The following is an 18,014-nucleotide window of genomic DNA, read 5'->3' as shown; positions in this document are numbered from 1 at the left end:
AATGAAAAAAAATCTCACAATAGGAAAGTTTGCAATATTCAGGTGATATCTGATAGTTTATTTTTTTAACATTCTTACAGAGCGTCTGTGGATCTGTAAAATGTCTTAAAATCTTTAAACAAAGATGTTTTTAAGTTATTTTAAAATGTCCTAAATCATACTGCACATGTCAAACATATTACCAAAGACCTTAAATTCAAGCGTAAATACATACAGAATTACTTCAGTTGCATTGGATGTGTTCATTTATGTTTGTTGTATATATTGATTTGTCAAAAATATGCTGGATTTTTAAGCTTACTGTATGTAAACCAAAATATTGGTGATGTGTGCTTTTTGTAAAAGTGATCTTTGTTTTAAAATCTGATTGTAAATGTATACTTTTTATATTATATTCACTTAGTTATATGTGGGTATATTGAAAAAAACTGACGTAATATTTTGTTGTTTAGCGATATAGTATATTGCGATATTTAAACGACAAAAATTCTTACCAAAATTTCTTCAGACATCAGTGGTCCAACCTGTCAAAAATTGCTAATGCCCCCTTTAATAATAATATATTAAATAATTAAATAATTATTTAATATTTATTTATTATTTAACATAATAAATTATGTTGGTTCATTGTAATCTACCTGTCATTGAAAATAAGATTAGTGTAAATTTAAATTTTCTGTAAAGCACCTTTTAGCATGACTGAAAGGTTTAATTTGCACTGCATTTTGCACTTGCACACACACAATAAGTATGTTATGTAGCACTTTGTGGTAATTCATTACACTTTTCCTTTTCTTGCTTTCATGCTACTAATTTTAGTTATCAAGCACTAATTCTCCAGTTTACCCCAACTGTAGCATCAATGCCATCCGAACAGTAACTGTTACAGATATTTGAATATCAAAATTAGTCTCAATTTCAAACTGGAAAAATATCAGGAACACTAACTGTGTTGAAAATGTTCTTGTACATGCCAGAGGTAACTCAATTTTGGCAGCAATCATCACCCTCACAGAGGCATGCATCCAGTATGGCGCAACTGACTAGACCACCAGCGTTTAGCCTGACTTTAGTTTGTTTGGAAACAGCACCTGTTTGTTCCAGATAATCTGGATCATTCTGCTTTAGTCTGACTTTATTGATTTCCACTGAAAAAACTGCTTCTGTTTTCAGAAGCATAACTTCAAGATTGTTTTATTGGTCATGCAAAGGCAAAACAAAATAACCTTCTCACATACGCTGTTCAGCCATAACAAGCACATAAACCCACTGACCGGTGATGTGAATAACACTGATGATCTGGTTCCAGTGGCATCTGTCCAGTAGTGGATATCGTGTATTAAGCAGTAAGTGAACAGTTAGTTTTTGTATTTGATGCGTTAAGCAGAAAAATGGCAAAAATGGGCAAGAATAAACAAAGAGATTGCTTGACGATCCAATCATCAGGCAGGTCCTGTGTGGTGCTCATGGTATGCAGTAGGGCTACCAGTAATGATTATTTTGGTAGTCAACTAATCTGACGATTATTTATTAGATTAATCAATTAGTCAACGATTATTTCTGCCATTTCATTCATCTCTAAAAACAACAGAAACAGCTGAAAATAAGATTTAAAAGTGATTTAAATGTCTAAATGTTTTTTAAATGTGGAAAGTGCTGATATTTAATTACTAAATATGTAATCTGTTGGTTTGAGCACTTTTAGAGAGACAGACTAAGTTCAGGGTAAACTATGTGAATGAGCCATTTACCCATCTCTAATTGTGCTTCTGTTCCTAGCACTTTGTGTAAAGCGACACTGTTACAAATTATCGATTAGTTGACAATGAAATTTGTAGGCAACAAATGTATTAATCGACATTGTCGATTATAACGATTTATCGTTGCAGCCCTAGTAGGCAGTGGTCAGTATTTACCAAAAGTAGACCAATGAAGGCAAGACACGAGCTCTTGGCTTTGCCCATGTCCATGGCTCATACACAGTTCTAGATGTTGTGGATGAAAATGAACTCAAAATTAACTTAATCTATTAAATTAATCCAGACTTTAATATCCAACAGTGGGCTCTGTGACAACAGATTTTTTTAAGGACAAGGAAATAATCAGCGGTAATCGCCAGCTGTCAGTCATTTTATTGAGAAAGTAATGAAAGCAGAAGTAATGTTAATATGCTGTTCTTTAGAACTAGAAAATGCAGTGCTGCTCAGGTCTGTACTCGCATAGCCTTCTATGCAAATCAGTTATATCAGGAACACATCACACTTCAATAGAACCAGTGGAGTTTAAAAACCAAGCCTCTCCAAAACAGACACCAGCTTGTAAAGAGTATGAACAGTGTGTTTGTGCTTGTATTACAGCAGTAGTAGCCTCATCTGAAAAGCTTTTACCCTCAATGCTGAAACATTGCTGTTAGGATTTATTGCATTTTGCCGGAACAAAGGCTAGTAAGATCAAGTACTGATGCTGGAGGTTTAGTCTAGGACCACAAACACTACAATCACTGGCCAAATACACTATCTATCCACATGTTTGAGGAGTCCCCTTCTAGTGAATGCTTTCTGCTACTTTTGAGTTGCACCCATTGCTGACACAGATGTGCAAATGCACACCCAAACACACACACAGTGTGTCTAAATCTTGTTTTTTTTTTTTAGTTGGCTTGCAGAGGTAGTGATCATCTAAGATTTTGACATCACTTGCATTGCTCTTGTCATTAAAAGCAATCAAGTTTTCACAGCAATGCTCCAATTTCTTGTTGAAAACCTTCCCTGGATAGTAGAGACCAGTGACTGATCACTGATCACATCATTTATTTCTAAAGTAAGAAGAAAATATACAACACAAAATGTTATGAAATCGTAATTTCAAAATTCTGCATTCAAAATGACATACAGGAAGGCTCAATCCCATTTCACCTTATCCCTACCCCTCTGTTTTAAATGTGCATGCCAAGGGAAAGAGTGTCCTGGTTCCACACTCCAAACATAGGGCTGAGAATCACTGGCCCATATTTTCCTTATTTAAAATTATGCGAACCACTATGTTACACTGTAGTTTAATATGTAATTTCAGTGTTTTTTGGCCATTTTCTTCATAACAAGGAACAGACAGTTATTAATTGCTGCACCACCCGCTCCATTTGTGAAGACATACAAAGCCCTAAAGTTAACTAGTTAACCAGCAGCTAGCTTGCTGATGTTTAGCGCTCCATCGCTATTTATCTGTATTGAATGTTTAAAGGTTTTGTCCCAATTGCAACTCTGTTCCTAGGATTACACTTATAAACAAGGGGTAGGGGTACAATAGGAAATTGGGATGGGGCCAAAGTGTGACGAGAAAGAGAGAGTAATAAGAAAGGCAGGGGGAGAGAAGAGAGAAAGTTGGATTAAATTAGCTAAAGTTAGAAAAGTTGAAAAGAACATTTATAATTTAACGTGAAGCCCATTGGACAGCAGACTGTGCATTTTTTAGATTCATCAGAGTGCCACAGGGCAGTACTACATTACATTAAATCTATATGTAGACACAAAGCCACTGTAGATTGACTGTAATTTATATTTACAGAGTAAGGCAACCTACCTTCTGCTAAACAAACACATACTAAGGTTATGTTACCTCAGATATGTTTAATATTCCATTTATTTAATTCTTTAAAAATGAGATAACTGAAACAGGGTGACCAAAAGACTAGTGAATAAACTCTCCAGGAGTTCCAGTTCTGTTCCCTTCTGTTCTTTTCTGCTCTAAGAACTATTTAATCATTGTGGTGTCCTCCCCCATTCATGTCCTAATGCATTAGGCTGAGTACAGTTATCAAGTATAGTATCCATTAGCTCACATAGATCTGTGACCAGGTGTGATTCACATCATTCTCAGTGGGCTCTGCTGACACCCCGGTTTCTGTTCCTTCTCATTATTGCTTTCAGTCATATTTCCCCATCATCATTACACTGCGTTTTCTAAGCACACACTCCCATATTGTTGGAGAATGTTGTTATACATACTGCTGTTTACACATTAGCCCAGTTATCCCTACACATTACAAACCCGAACGTTTCCTGGTGTTATTTCTGCCTGTGGTCGACTTCCCAGAGGTCCAGCCCCCTAATAAAAAAACTGCAGAAAGATCTCCCACGTCTCCTAGAGGACCTAAGTTTAGTCATAGGGAAATCCTCCAGCATGAAAACCTATCTGAGGTCAGGTGGGTAGGAGGCGTCAGTCTGTTGCGGGCAGTGCGCAGGAGGAAGTGCCTCACTCCTCTCAGGTTAGCAGGTTGTCTCAGATTGTTACAGAAGCATGAAAAGATAACTGCAGTTTATTTGCATGTGCTGTGTGTGACCATTTAGACTAGATGAATGTGAGGCGTAGAGATGCGTTAAGCAAATCAGTTCATTTAGTTGTTTAGTTTGGGATGTGTGCAGTTATATAATGCCTGTTGGATTATGACCGTTTGGCACGCGACAGCAAGATGTTAGATTGTACTGAAGGAGTGTCAGTGTTTCTATGAAGGTAAAAGAAGAGCTGTAGGTGATTTTATTTTAAAATTTAATTAGCTTGCACTGTTACTGCTTTATATGCGGAAAATCTTTGTTTTCATTTTACCGTTTCAGAATATATGATTTTCTTTAAATAACCTGAACTATGTAGAAAATGTAAACATTTACTGTAACTTTGACTCTTGGTTTCAGTTCTGTTCCACTCCGAGTAGATCATTATTTCTTTTTTTTTTTCTTTTTTTTTTTTAGATGTATGGTGCCTAATGTGTCAGAGCTACTCCTGCTATTTTACAGATGTTTAAATTCGATGATTTAGATGATTCATTGTTTTAAGCCTGTAATGATTTCTTGCTTATTTGCCTTAAAAGTATTTCCTGGCATAACATGTCACACCATGCTCGCTTTGCACATTTTGATTAGTCACTCGAAATCCCCTACTTTTGAATGCCTTAAAGCAGCGTGTTTATGGCTCTTTTAGAGTATTTTGGAACTTGCAGCCTGAAGATATGAGGACATTCAGTGAGCTAATTTTGCATCCAAGTCTAAAAAAGGGTAGGCGGTAACTTTTCAGAGCTTTTCTGAGCTTTTACATGGGGTAAAACCATCAATATATATATATATATATATATATATATATATATATATATATATATATATATATATATATATATATATATATATATATATATATATATATAGTTTTTACAATATTACATTATTATTAATTAATTTTGGAAAACAAAATAAATATTTTGTGCTTTTTATTTTTATTATCTACATGGCATTTTAATGTTTTTCATTTTGTTAAACTCTGTAAACAAACCTTGATCTCGCTGCAGCACCCCATTTGTTTTTGATTAAATGTCCTAAAACTTGTTTCTTTTTCTCTATGCAGGTTATGTATTCAGCACCGTGTGCTAAACGTCCGCAATGCCTGAAGATCTTTGAAAAGCTGGACGTTCAGAAGAGTGTTTCCGATTCCCGTGGAATCTATAGGACGTTTGCCCTTTTTGTTTTTAACAAAACGTACCCAAGCCTGACCGTAAAGGAAGGCGCAGAGCTGAAAGGATACCTGGGCCGCCAGCGCATCCGAGACCCCCTCTCGTTACGATGCCCGTTCAAGCGCCACAATGGACGGAGTTTCTGTTGTGTCCCATCTGCACGCAAACGTTCGAGGAGAATGCCCGCAAGCCTATCAGCTTGGGCTGCGGACACACCGTGTGCAAGATGTGCCTGAACAAGCTGCACCGCAAGGCCTGCCCCTTCGACCAGACCACCATCAGCACCGACATCGAGCTGCTGCCTGTCAACACCGCCCTGCTGCAGCTGGTCTGTGGTCAGGTGAGTGAGAAGCTTCTGTTTAGATAGGCAGTGGGAGCAGACCCAGTTCATTCTTGACCCCTTGGGTAAAGTAATTATAAGTAATTATAAGTAAAGTAATCATCTCTCCCTATACTTGACACTCCATGGTTTGTATAAAGGCATACATCGAACATTTGCATGTCAGTTTAGCAAGTTCCCTTTCCAGGTGTTGAACCAACTTTTGCCCCCTGCTAGAATTTTAAACTACCCTCAGAGAATACTGTTGGATTACGTTTATTTCTGTTTTTAAATAAGGGACAATGTACATTTACACATGATGAAGAAATCACCAGCACAATCTGATGCACTCATGCTGCTGCGTGCATGTGGAGGGAGATTTTGGCACAACACAGATACTCAGTTTTAAGGTGCCGTCACTGCAATGATTAGTCAGTATAATCGTCAATGTAGATTAATTAAATTTGTCGACTAAAAATGTAATTGTCGACTAATCGTTAATTTGTAACAGTCCTACGTTGAGTGTTGGGGACAGAATGGGAGATAAAGGGTAAATAGATTATCCACACAGTTTACAATCCACTCAGTCTGTGTCTCCAAAGTGCCCAAACACAACACATTACATATTTAATCACAAAATTTTGGTACTTTCCACGTTTAAACAACATCTAGACATTTAAATGCCTTTTAAATCTCATATTCAGCTGTTTCTGTTGTTTTTAGAGATGAAGGGCATGGCAGAAATAATCGCTGACTAATAAAAAAAAAAAAGAAATCATCAGATTAGTTGAGTTCCAAAATAATCAATAGTTGTCACTGATATAAAATAATAAATAATAAAATAATAATGGCTTAATAATGCAATTGCACTCTTTTAAAAAAGCACTGAAATTTGGATATGAAGATTTGGAGATTTTTAAATATCCCAAGTAAATGAAATGTACATTATTAAAGCTAATTCATGTTATTGGTCGTACTTTGCTAATAAACACAATGGAGGATAGTGGGGTCAGTAAAAATAATTGAGGTCACCTTAGTGTACTGTGTGATTTAGTTAAGTATGTATTTATCTAAAGTAGGGCTGCATGATTTTGCAAAAAAATTCATCTTTATTTTTCAAATTTGTGAAAAAATATAAACAAAAAAAGCCATTGTTTCCTTTGCAGTTTCGATATGTAATGATACAGTCTCCATTGTACCATGTGGAAAAATCGCATTGGGGAATATGGCCCTAAATTAATATCGTGATATTTCATGGTATTTTTGTGATGATGATGCTCTTGGCAATATAACAAAACACTGAATTAAAAACATTATTTTAAAATACACCACTGCAACAAAATTACAGTATAGTTTCATTATTGCATACCCTTAACTGATATATAAATAAAAATATGAATATGATCAGATTTGTAACAGAAATCAATGATCCAGAATGTTATAATACTAATAATGCACTCAAATATCTCCAGATATCTCCATATATCCAGGATTAAGGTAAAACTAATGATTCTGGACAGATATAATCTGCCTCTAGTAGATATATAATGGGAAATAAGAACACTGTGAATTTTTCTTTTGCTAAAGTGTGATACGATGTAGCGCACCCCTTAATTAAAACAGTAATTTGGTTAATCAAATTCATTCTATTAACCTCACAGCCTTAATTCAAAGTATTTCTCATGAGTGACATACTAGGATTATTCATAACACTAAATCTGCTCTTTCTGATGCGGATCAATATTTTTATTCACAACTTGTAAGCTCACATTTTGAAGCTGTTTGAGTGTTTTTTTACTGGAATTAAAAACACATTGGAGGTTGTGTTTAAACAAAAAACAGACCTATTTTTGTCAGCTTCGTTTCCTGGAGTAAGTCTTTGTGTGTAAATGTTTGTGCTCCCCCTGGCCTTACATTTCCCTAAAAGGGCCGGCACAAGGAAACTGAAGTACGACAGGCACCAGGCACACGATTGTTTTGTTTTAATCATCTGAGAGATAAGGATCTGAACGTGAAGTTTCGGCAGATTTTTTGTTTTTTATAGCTCGCGGCCTGCTTGTCTTGTTTTGGCAGACGTTGTTTATAATATGAATGGATGGATGAATGCGCTGTTGCTGAAAAGGAGGGATGAGGTTGTGTGGCAGGGCAACAAAAGAGAAACATGGAGAAAGAGAGTGAGGGGGTGAGGGGAGCTTAAGGTAGAGTTGCATTTGTTATTCAGTAGCTTTTGGAGGCATCGGGTTTCCAAAAGAAGAGCTTGTTGTCGTTCCAGTCTGGTTGGATTGCAGGAGTGTGAGAGAGAGAGAACCTCTTTCTGTACGTAGCCTCCTTTTGCATTTGCTTAGTCACCAGGTCACGTTAGATATCTGTACAGTCCAAACTCTCACACTCGCGCACATACTTCCCTAAATGACTCATTCGCTGCCCTGGAAGTGGTAAAGGGAGGCGAGGTTTAGCCAACTTTGAGTCAACACGGTTTATTAATATCCTTTTGTCTTTATTATAGACAGAACAGGTTGTTACATTGCTGCTGAAAGCTGTACATACTTTGCATGACATGTAACCACAGACATTTACACTGATGTACACTCATCACGATGATAAGCACGGGCCACTGTCTGTCGTTTTGAGTGCGTCAGAGTGCTTAAATATAAACTATGTGAGCTATGCAAAGGAGATGCTTGGTACAGTGTGTGAACTCCCTGTGTGTGAAACGCCCTGTGGTAAATAATGCGGTATTTCTGTCTGTCTGCAGGTGCCCAAGTCTCAGCCCGTCACCTTGGTGAGAGGAGCAGAAGACACCAAGCATTATGACGAAGCTCGCACCTGTGTGGAGGAGCTGGCTCTCTACCTCAAACCCCTCAGCAACACCAGAGGTCCTGATTCATTCACAGATAACATTTAACAATGTTTACTTAACATTATAGAAGCATTTAAGTAACTTTTTAAAGCATTTAAATCGTGCATATTCATCCTGACTCTCTACCTTAAACACCTCAGCAACACCACAGGTGCTGATACCTTCCCAGATAACATTTAACAATGTTTAGATAACATTATAGAAGCATTTAAGTAACATTTAAAGCATTTTAATATTAGATATTTATCTTGGATCTCTACCTCAAACCTATATACAACACCAGAGCTCCTGATACCTACACAGATAACATTTTGCAATGTTTACATAACATTATAGAAGCATTAAATAACATTTTAAAGCGTTATGATCATGGATATTCATCCTGGCTCTCTACCTCAAACACATTAGCAACACCAGGGGTGCTGACACCTACACAGATAACATTTAACAATGTTTACTTAACATTATAGAAGCATTTAAATTACATTTTAAAGCATTTAAATTGTGCATATTCATCCTGGTTCTCCACCTCAAACCTATAAGCAACATCAGAGGTCCTGATACTTTCAAAGATAACACTTAATAATGTTTACATAACCGTTATAGAAGCATTTAAAGGAGCAATCAATAGGAAATGTGAGTGAGCATGTAAAATGGATACAGCAGTCCAGTTTTTAAACACCAGAGTAGGCCTGTCATGATAACAAAATTTTCAAGACGATATATAGTCCCAGAAATTATTGCGATAAACGATATTGTCATTTTAAAGCGCCACTATAGAAAACGCTTTTTCCTGCTTCTGGGCTCCCAAAGGAGCTTTAAGACAGTGTGACAAAGTAATAATATGCTAGCATAACACTATTACACCATTTTATAGTTAAACTAACTTTTTTGTAGTAAGAACAGACATTGGGCCTTTAAAAAATCATCGCGATTAAAAAAAATTGTCGTACGATAAGTTGATAACATAGTTATCGCGACAGGCTTACACCAGAGAGAGTTGTCTCCCATCCCTTCAGAGACACTAAGCTCACTCGGGTTACTAGTCTATCTCAAAAAATTAGAATCTCGTTAAAGTAAAGTTACTTTATTTCAGTAATTCAGTTCAAAATGATGTATTACATACAAAGTGATCTGTTTTAAGCACTAGTTTTTTTATTGTTGATGATTATGGCTTACAACCAATGAAAACCCAAAAATCTGTGTCTCAGAAAATTAGAATATTAAATAAAACCAATTGGTACTTTTGGCAGTGTCGGCAGTGTGCCATGTCCTGCTGGAAAATGAAATCCAACCCCAGCACCAACACCAGCAGATGACATGACTCTCCAAACCTTCACTGATTGTGGAAACTTCACACTAGACCTCAAGCAGTTTGGACTGTGTGTGTCTCCACTCTTCCTCCAGATTCTGCTCCCTTGATTTACAAATGAAATGCAAAATTTACTGATGATCTGTGATGGTTTGAAGAGACATGTCATCTGCTGGTGATGATCCACTGTGTTTTATCAAGTCTAAAGTCAGTGCATAGTTTTCTCAGAAAATCTTACTGCTCTTCATGCTTCCCTCTGCTTGTATGCAGAATTAAATCGATCATGTGATGTATTAAAATGCTTTTCTAGTGTTTATGAAAATCACGAGTAGAAAGAGACTGTAAATAGAAGAAAAAAACATAAAATAAGGAACCGAAAAAGCATTCATGCATTATATCCTCAATTTGTCTTCTATTCTGTGTATATGTGTATTGTCTTGATTATTTACAGATTATTATAATCTTCTGCTAGGTGTCTCTACAGGGAAATACCTTACTCTGAATTGATTGTGTTTTAATCATGAACTAAACTTTAATTACTGATTTAATTCCTGGGTAATTATTAGTTATTACACTTTGTGTTTTTGGGTTTAGTTTAATTGTGTATTCCTGTGTCAGCTGTTCTGTGATTGGCCACACTTCAGAGTTATTGTTTTACTACTAAGGAAAAAGAAAGTACTAAGAAGTTCAGCTGAATTTGATTTGTTCTTCAGTAGTTTTTTTCAAACTGTTTTTCCCCCTTTTTTTATAATTATGTTTATTGACTTTTTACAGTCAAGTGTAAATTCATGTGGCTAAAATTTTAACAAAATACAAAAGGAAGAAGTGAGTCTCAAATGAGATTGAGTAAAACTTAGTAAAAAAAATTAATAGTTAACTGATTGTCTGGTTAATTTCTGTGTCTCATTTTCTCTCTTTCCTCGCTCTGTGCAGGTGTGGGGTTGGGCAGTGCAACCCAGAGTCTTCTCAGCAGGCCCATGCAAAGGAAACTGGTGACTCTAGTACACTGCCAGCTGGTGGAGGAGGAGGGTCGTATCCGGGCCATGCGGGCTGCTCGCTCTCTAGGGGAACGCACAGTGACCGAGCTCATCCTGCAGCACCAAAACCCACAGCAGCTCTCCTCCAACCTGTGGGCTGCAGTCCGAGCTCGGGGCTGCCAGTTCCTCGGCCCTGGTAACATTTCACCTAAAACTTGTGAACATTAAAAGTAATGTTTGATGTTTTTATTCAGTCTTTTTTTTGTCCATCACACTCCTGGCGACCACTCATAATGTTCTTATGGGCTTAAGCCACACTTTTCAAAAATTGTTTAAAACTGTTTAAAAAAAAAAAAAAACAGTTTTTGCATAGTTTTAAGTGCAGGATCTGCTGAACCCAATAAAATGACCTACAAATATTGTCAAGTACATAAATGAATGTATTTTTCTTGTCATTGCAGCTATGCAGGAAGAGGCCCTGAAGCTCGTCTTGTTGGCGTTAGAGGATGGATCAGCCCTCTCCCGCAAGGTTCTGGTTTTGTTTGTGGTCCAGAGGCTGGAGCCCCGCTTTCCTCAGGCTTCTAAAACCAGTATAGGACATGTGGTGCAGCTTCTTTACAGAGCCTCCTGTTTTAAGGTATTTCTAACTTTCAAAATAAGTATATATGTTTTTTATTTGTGTTGACCTGCTTTTTAAATGAGAATATATTAATGTGCTGAGTTACTTAGTTTAACTGAGAGCTTTACTTAAGAAAATAAATGCTAGTGTAGCTGTCGTCATATTGGTGTAATTAATACAATTTCATCATTTTAAGCGATTGTCACCACTACTATAAATATAATGCTGATTATTTTATTTATATTCAAAAAACAATTATTAAAAGCTCAAAATACTTTTGTTTGTTTACATTAATATATTTAATAAGCAGTTATTGTGTTTATAAAGTTGATAAAGTTGGCAGGTCTGTATATGTAAAATGTCTTATGTTCGACACCCTTTTTTGACATCTTTTTTTAATATATTAAATTTTTAGCTAATGATTATTTCTATTATGGTCAACCTGATCTCAATTAAATGATCGTTTGCATATTTATTTTTTATTTATGGTTTGTTCTGTATAGTAACGGATTGGTGGATTTTTTTTATTAGTTGCTGGTACTAAATAACTTTTAATTCATCAGTTTTTTTATGTTTTTTTTTTTCTTCTCCAGGTGACTAAGCGAGACGAGGACTCCTCTTTAATGCAGCTGAAGGAGGAGTTCCGCACGTACGAGGCTCTGAGGAGAGAGCACGACTCTCAGATCGTCCAGATTGCCATGGAGGGAGGCTTACGTATAGCTCCTGACCAGTGGTCCTCCCTGCTCTATGGAGACCAGTCCCATAAGTCCCACATGCAGTCCATCATAGATAAGGTAGGATTTTTGTTAGCTCTGTTTAAACTAGAACATTGAGAGAATTTGATTTAGCTAAATATGAACAAAGCATCAAGCTCAGTTCATTCTCTCATGTTTTGTGTGATATTGTCTCATTTACCTCATTTGAGTCATGCGTTTAGCAGGTAATTTCCCTAAATTTAATGAATAAGGATGGCTCACAACCCACACAGTGGAAAAGCTTTCAATTATATCACTTGCTAAGAGAGAACTACAGATTTATGTTTGGTATGACTAGACTCTTAACTTCCTTATGAATCGTTGCATCTGTTACTGTCTATCTGGCTGATGTCCCTGCAATATATATCTCAGGTTCTAAATTATGATGGGGAACTGGTGTCATATGATTATCGTTAGTGCCAAGTTATTTAAATGCCTCTGACCTTTCACTAGATGGTGCCAGAGATTTTTTGAGGTGCCCAAAAGTCAGAGTTTCCTTCCATATTCTGTACCATTCATGACTGATCAAGCTGTTTTGCATCAGATAAAGTGATAGAGCAATGTTTATGACCTCAAGTTACCCTCTCTTCAGCAGCAAAGTTCTCCTTTGAGTAATATGATTATCACTACATTCTAAACACACAGGCCTTTAAAAATGTGTGTATTGTTAACTATGGTTTCAAAGCTTTTGAAAGATGGATACATTTATTTAATGTGTTTATTAATAAATCTGTTTATCTCCTCTGTAGCTGCAGACCCCAGCGTCCTTTGCCCAGAGTGTGCAGGAGCTCACCATTGCCCTGCAGAGAACAGGAGACCCAGCCAACCTCAACCGCCTCAGACCGCATTTAGAGCTGCTGGCTGACATCGACCCCAGCCCAGGTCTGTGTCTGCGTATTATATCACTGTCTGAACCCGGCTCAGTGTTTTGAATGTGTACTCCTGACACTGGATTAGACATAAACAGTTTGTCTCACATTTTGTCACCTTACAACCACAAACATAAATGTATTTTATTGAGATTGATATAAAGGAGGACTCTGGTGTCAAATTGATTTTTGGCGTAGTAAAACATGATAAAGAATATTAACCTTTGTTGAATAGCACACCTCTGTTCTCCCACAGCTTTCTGATATCCAGTCATTTTTTGCAGTTTCTGCAAACATGCTTTAAAATGGATGATATTGGGGTGTATTTTGCAGCTTCCAGCAGGTTTTTTTCCTGGATTGCGTTCCTCTCGTACCCCAGACAAGCCCAGAATCGGTCCTGATTGCAGAATCATCTGTTCAGCCCAAGATGAATAAAAAAAAAAAAAACTCCCTAAACCTCTGGATACGAGGCAGTAACTATAGCCCTTTTAAATATATTAATACTGTAGCTTAAAGGATCATTTTAATGCGCACTGAACTGAATTTATTTGTTAACTGGAGAAAAAAGGGAATTGTGGCTAATTTTAATACTGTAATGCCTCTAATGGCTTTAATAATGACATTGTAAATTGATATTACACTTGTCGTGACTTGTGCAATAGAGCTATTAAGAAATATATATTTTAAATTCTTCAACATTTTATGACTATTTATAGTGTTTATGGAACTATTTAAAATATAAAATTTTGTTCTGAAAGGAAGCTGTGTTAAAGTTGCTGGTGTATCTTTTTTTAAGGTCTATTAATTTCTTCATAGTGTCATTTTGTGGGACAAAGTAAATCCTATACTAATCAAAGTCTTAATTTAAAGCTTTAGTGTTTTTTATTATTATTATTATTATTATTATTATTATTTTATTTACTCCTAACTGTAGAGTAAGTCATGTGCCTTTATAAAAGCCCTGTAATGCAAAAATTAAATAAATAAATACAATAAAAATACTGTTATGTACTGTGAAACCATGATCTTTATACCATGATATACATTTTTGGTTATACCACCCAGCACTAGGATTGCCCTGTATTTAACTCTATCCATCTTCCCATCAACTCTGACCAGCTTCTCTGTCCCTGCTGAACAAAAGCATCACCACACCATGATGCTGCCACCACCCTGTTTCACAGTGGGGGTGGTGTGTTTAGGGTGATGAGCATGTTACTTTTCCACCACATTTTTGCGCTTTGCTTTTAGGTTCTTTTTCTCATCTGAAAACCATGTATCATTTTCATTCCACTTCACAATGATGTGCTACTTTTGTGTTGGTCTGTCACTTTGAATCTTAATAAAATACATTAAATTTTGTATGTCATTATCAGATGCCCCGGCACCAACATGGGAGCAACTTGACAAAGGACTCGTAGCTGTAAAGACGGTTGTGCACGGCTTAGTGGACTTCATCCAGAACCACAGCAAGAAAGGAGGAGATCCACAGCAGGTAAATTCCTACTTTCATGCTCTACTTTTAGCTATACAGCCAAAATGCATGTAAAGCTAAACTGTGGTGCATGGATTTACACTCAATGTACTACTACTCAACTACTACAGGCTTTTGTCCAACCTTAATCTAATACCCTACTATTCACTGGTGTTTAGTAAGAGTAGGACTGCAACTAATGATTATTTAGGTAGTCGACTAATCTGAGGATTATTTTTTCGATTAGTCAATTAGTCAACGATAATTTTTGACATGTGTTCCATCTCTAAATTCAACAGAAACACAGCTAAACATGATATTTAAAAGGCAGTTAAATGTCCACATGTTGTTTAAACATGTAGAGTACTGATATTTAGTGAATAAATATGCAGCCTGTTGTGTTTGGGCACAGACCAAGTTTCTTCTGTCCCCAGCACTTTGTATAATGCGGTACTGTTACAAATTAACGGTTAGTCGACAATGAAATTTGTAGTCGACAAATTTAAACAATCAACATTGTTGATTATATCGACTAATCGTTGCAGCCCTTAGTAAGAGTGGGGTTCATTTTATGGTTGTATGTGGAGAATATAGGATCTGTTTTTAAAACCCATGCCTATACTCTCTCCAGGCCCCTCAGCACAGTAAATACAAGACCTACATGTGTCGAGATATGAAGCAGAAAGGAGGTTGTCCCAGAGGAGCCAGCTGCACTTTTGCCCATTCCCAGGAGGAGCTGGAAAAGTGAGTTATGTTTTAAACTTTATTTAAAATCATTTCTAAACATCTTTAGCCACCTTCACTGATTTCCTCGTCTAATTCTAGGTATCGCAAGATGAACAAGCGGTTGCCCACCAGGAAGACCTTAAGCCAGTCCCTGACGCAGCTTAATGACATGGACATGGTTTGCCCCTCAAACCTTCTTCCTGATGAGGGTTTGGGTGTGGAGGGTCTGGTCCATAAACCTGGACTTGTCACTAATGGCATCATACATGTGGGTCCTGGATCCGGGCTGCTGATCTCACGAGGTGCAGATCCTTCATATGAACCAGTACGCAAGCTGGGGAAGCCGGAGAGCGGAGGCAGCCTCAGTGCTCCGGATTCACCTCCAGACTCGTGAGTCTATCAGTGTTTTTAGATGTGAATGATTTGGGCTAGTCTGGTTTAATATGAATTGTTTAGTCTTGTGAATGGTGTACTTGTGAACTGAAAATATCTCAAATAACATTACCATGCTGAAGTGACTCAAATCTGATTTTTCTCTTAATGTGGCTCAGATCTATTTTTTTTTTCTTTTATGGCTGTGTTAATGTTCTAAATGCGATTTTTTTCTAATTAGATTTAAGTCACTTTCATGTGTGGTCCTTAGTCATATATGTATCAGATCCCTTCTCTCTCGTATCCACACATTTCTTGGTGCAGCTGTGCAGCTATAGCTGTAAAAACAGCAAAAGCAAACCGCCTGGCTTTTTTTTTTTTTTACCTCCTCGACCTGAGGATGTACTTCAGACCAGCTGTTTACTCTTCACTCCAGCAAAAGATGCTTCACATTTGAGCTGCAAATGCATTTATTCACATTTGTAAAGCTACGAGTCGTCTTTTGAATACCATTTTTTGTTATTTGTGAAGAAGGCGACGTGTATACACGTATCTATGTGCACATGTGAGGCGTTTCAGGGACAGATTTGTTCACATTACACACAGAAACAGATACAGATCACTTACATTTGTGAATGTGAATCGTCAAGACCTGAGCAATGTGGCTTGTAATGTGAAATGTTGGTGAATGTCAGACTTTTAAAAAGTAAGAAATTTAAAGCAACATAGTCATGTTTTTACCACATTCAGCAATATTTCAGGAAGATGGCTCAGGCTATTGTCTCCTAATAAACAATAGGAGAAGAAAAGGGAAGTCTGACTTCCCTTTGCATGCATGTGCTTCTCACTGCACATATTCTTTAGAATATTTTAAAATATCTTCTTTTTTTTTTTGTCTTTTTGCTGATTTTCAAATTCATTCTGCTTAAACAATCAATAAATGTGTTTACCTAACTTCACCAGATCTTACATCAATTACAGTTATTAATTTGCCTTCTACAGGGTTGTTTATAATTTTGCAGTCACTCTTTTTACTGCTGTGAAATTAATAATACATTTTAGATTCTTAAAAGCAAAGTTTAAAACGACAGAAAATATTAAGTGGTTGTTTTAATTGTATAAATTTGTGTTTATATATTTTTGGCATTTGTTTGTCTTGTACAGATTGGATCCCATGCCTAAGGTGATGTTGCCTGCACCTCCTCATCCTAGAGGGTCCAGGGAGAGTCTAGCTAGCCATAAACACCTGTCTACTGCCTCCAGAATTGCCCAGATACCTCAGTACCCTCCACATCAGCTCGAGGGCTATTACTCAGACTCCAGACCACCACATTCTGCCTCCCAGTACGAACCTTCTCAGTATCCTGCAGGTAAAGCATTAAAATATCTTTATGATCATTGTACAGTCTATTATTAACTTCATTTATATTGTAGTATGTAGTCATATTGAGTTGGATAATTACATTTTCTTTTTCTTTTTCTGCAGGGAACTCCTACAATTATTCACACATGCATCGCTACGCCCGTAACCCTGGTCCCCCTGCTGACCCAGCCTACCCAGACTCCTATCCACTTTCCTATGCTTCAGAACGCCAGTATGCAACTCCACCCTCTGACCCTCGGTATAGCTACCCACCGCATCACGACGGCGGCCGCCGCCACCCAGCGTACGGAGGCCACCTCCCACCCCAGTCCTACACACGGGATGAGCTGGGGCACAGGAGTCCAGGGCCTATGGACGCACCCCCACCACCACAGCCCCAAACAGCAGGGGCCTCCGCCTACCTTCCAGAGTCATCACGAGACCGATACAACGCTCAGATCTACAACCACCACGGCCAGAGCAGATCTCACAGCAGGGTAAGACATTATCTTTTGGCAAAAGCTGTAAGCAGTAACTGACTAGTCTGAATAGTCTGTAGAGCTCATGGTCAGTGCATTAAAAAAAAAAAAAGACCAAAGAATTCTCTCTGATATCCCTTTATCTTTGTATCTAAATGTTTTTTTTTTTATTTATTTATTTTTTTTTTAGGCTGCCTACCCTAGACCACAGCCCTCCTTGGATGACCTGCACCGTCGAAGAAAGGAAATCATGGCTCAGCTAGAAGAGGTTAAAGTTGTCTCCCCTCCTCCTTTTGGCTCTTCTTCAAACCTGGCCCCACCTTATGAACCAAGCTACAGCCAAGAAGCCAGAGGACAAAGCCATGTAAGCACACCAGCACCGGTCACATTGA

General features: G+C 37.3%; 1 protein-coding gene across 3 annotated transcripts in view; it reads left to right on the top strand.

Annotated features, from left to right (window-relative positions):
* The window catches only part of rc3h1a (ring finger and CCCH-type domains 1a), a 32,945-nt gene that overhangs the window by 1,046 nt on the left and 13,885 nt on the right, over positions 1 to 18,014 (top strand). For 2 of the 3 annotated variants that reach the window (XM_007240115.4, XM_007240113.4), the window contains exons 2-13: positions 5,392 to 5,837; positions 8,572 to 8,692; positions 10,922 to 11,161; positions 11,427 to 11,602; positions 12,178 to 12,378; positions 13,089 to 13,221; positions 14,585 to 14,703; positions 15,314 to 15,426; positions 15,508 to 15,798; positions 16,945 to 17,150; positions 17,267 to 17,640; positions 17,813 to 17,986. In XM_007240115.4, the coding sequence (XP_007240177.3) occupies positions 5,607 to 5,837; positions 8,572 to 8,692; positions 10,922 to 11,161; positions 11,427 to 11,602; positions 12,178 to 12,378; positions 13,089 to 13,221; positions 14,585 to 14,703; positions 15,314 to 15,426; positions 15,508 to 15,798; positions 16,945 to 17,150; positions 17,267 to 17,640; positions 17,813 to 17,986 (2,379 nt within the window). In that variant the 5' untranslated portion in view covers positions 5,392 to 5,606. Of the gene's footprint in view, positions 1 to 4,407; positions 4,510 to 5,391; positions 5,838 to 8,571; positions 8,693 to 10,921; positions 11,162 to 11,426; positions 11,603 to 12,177; positions 12,379 to 13,088; positions 13,222 to 14,584; positions 14,704 to 15,313; positions 15,427 to 15,507; positions 15,799 to 16,944; positions 17,151 to 17,266; positions 17,641 to 17,812; positions 17,987 to 18,014 lie in introns of those variants that run through there. The other variant, XM_007240114.3, reaches the window with a different exon arrangement.

Source organism: Astyanax mexicanus, chromosome 16 (genome assembly GCF_023375975.1).
Source record: "Astyanax mexicanus isolate ESR-SI-001 chromosome 16, AstMex3_surface, whole genome shotgun sequence".
NCBI lineage: Eukaryota > Metazoa > Chordata > Actinopteri > Characiformes > Acestrorhamphidae > Astyanax > Astyanax mexicanus.
Note: the sequence above shows the minus strand (reverse complement) of the source record. Positions and strands in the feature narration are given on the sequence as shown.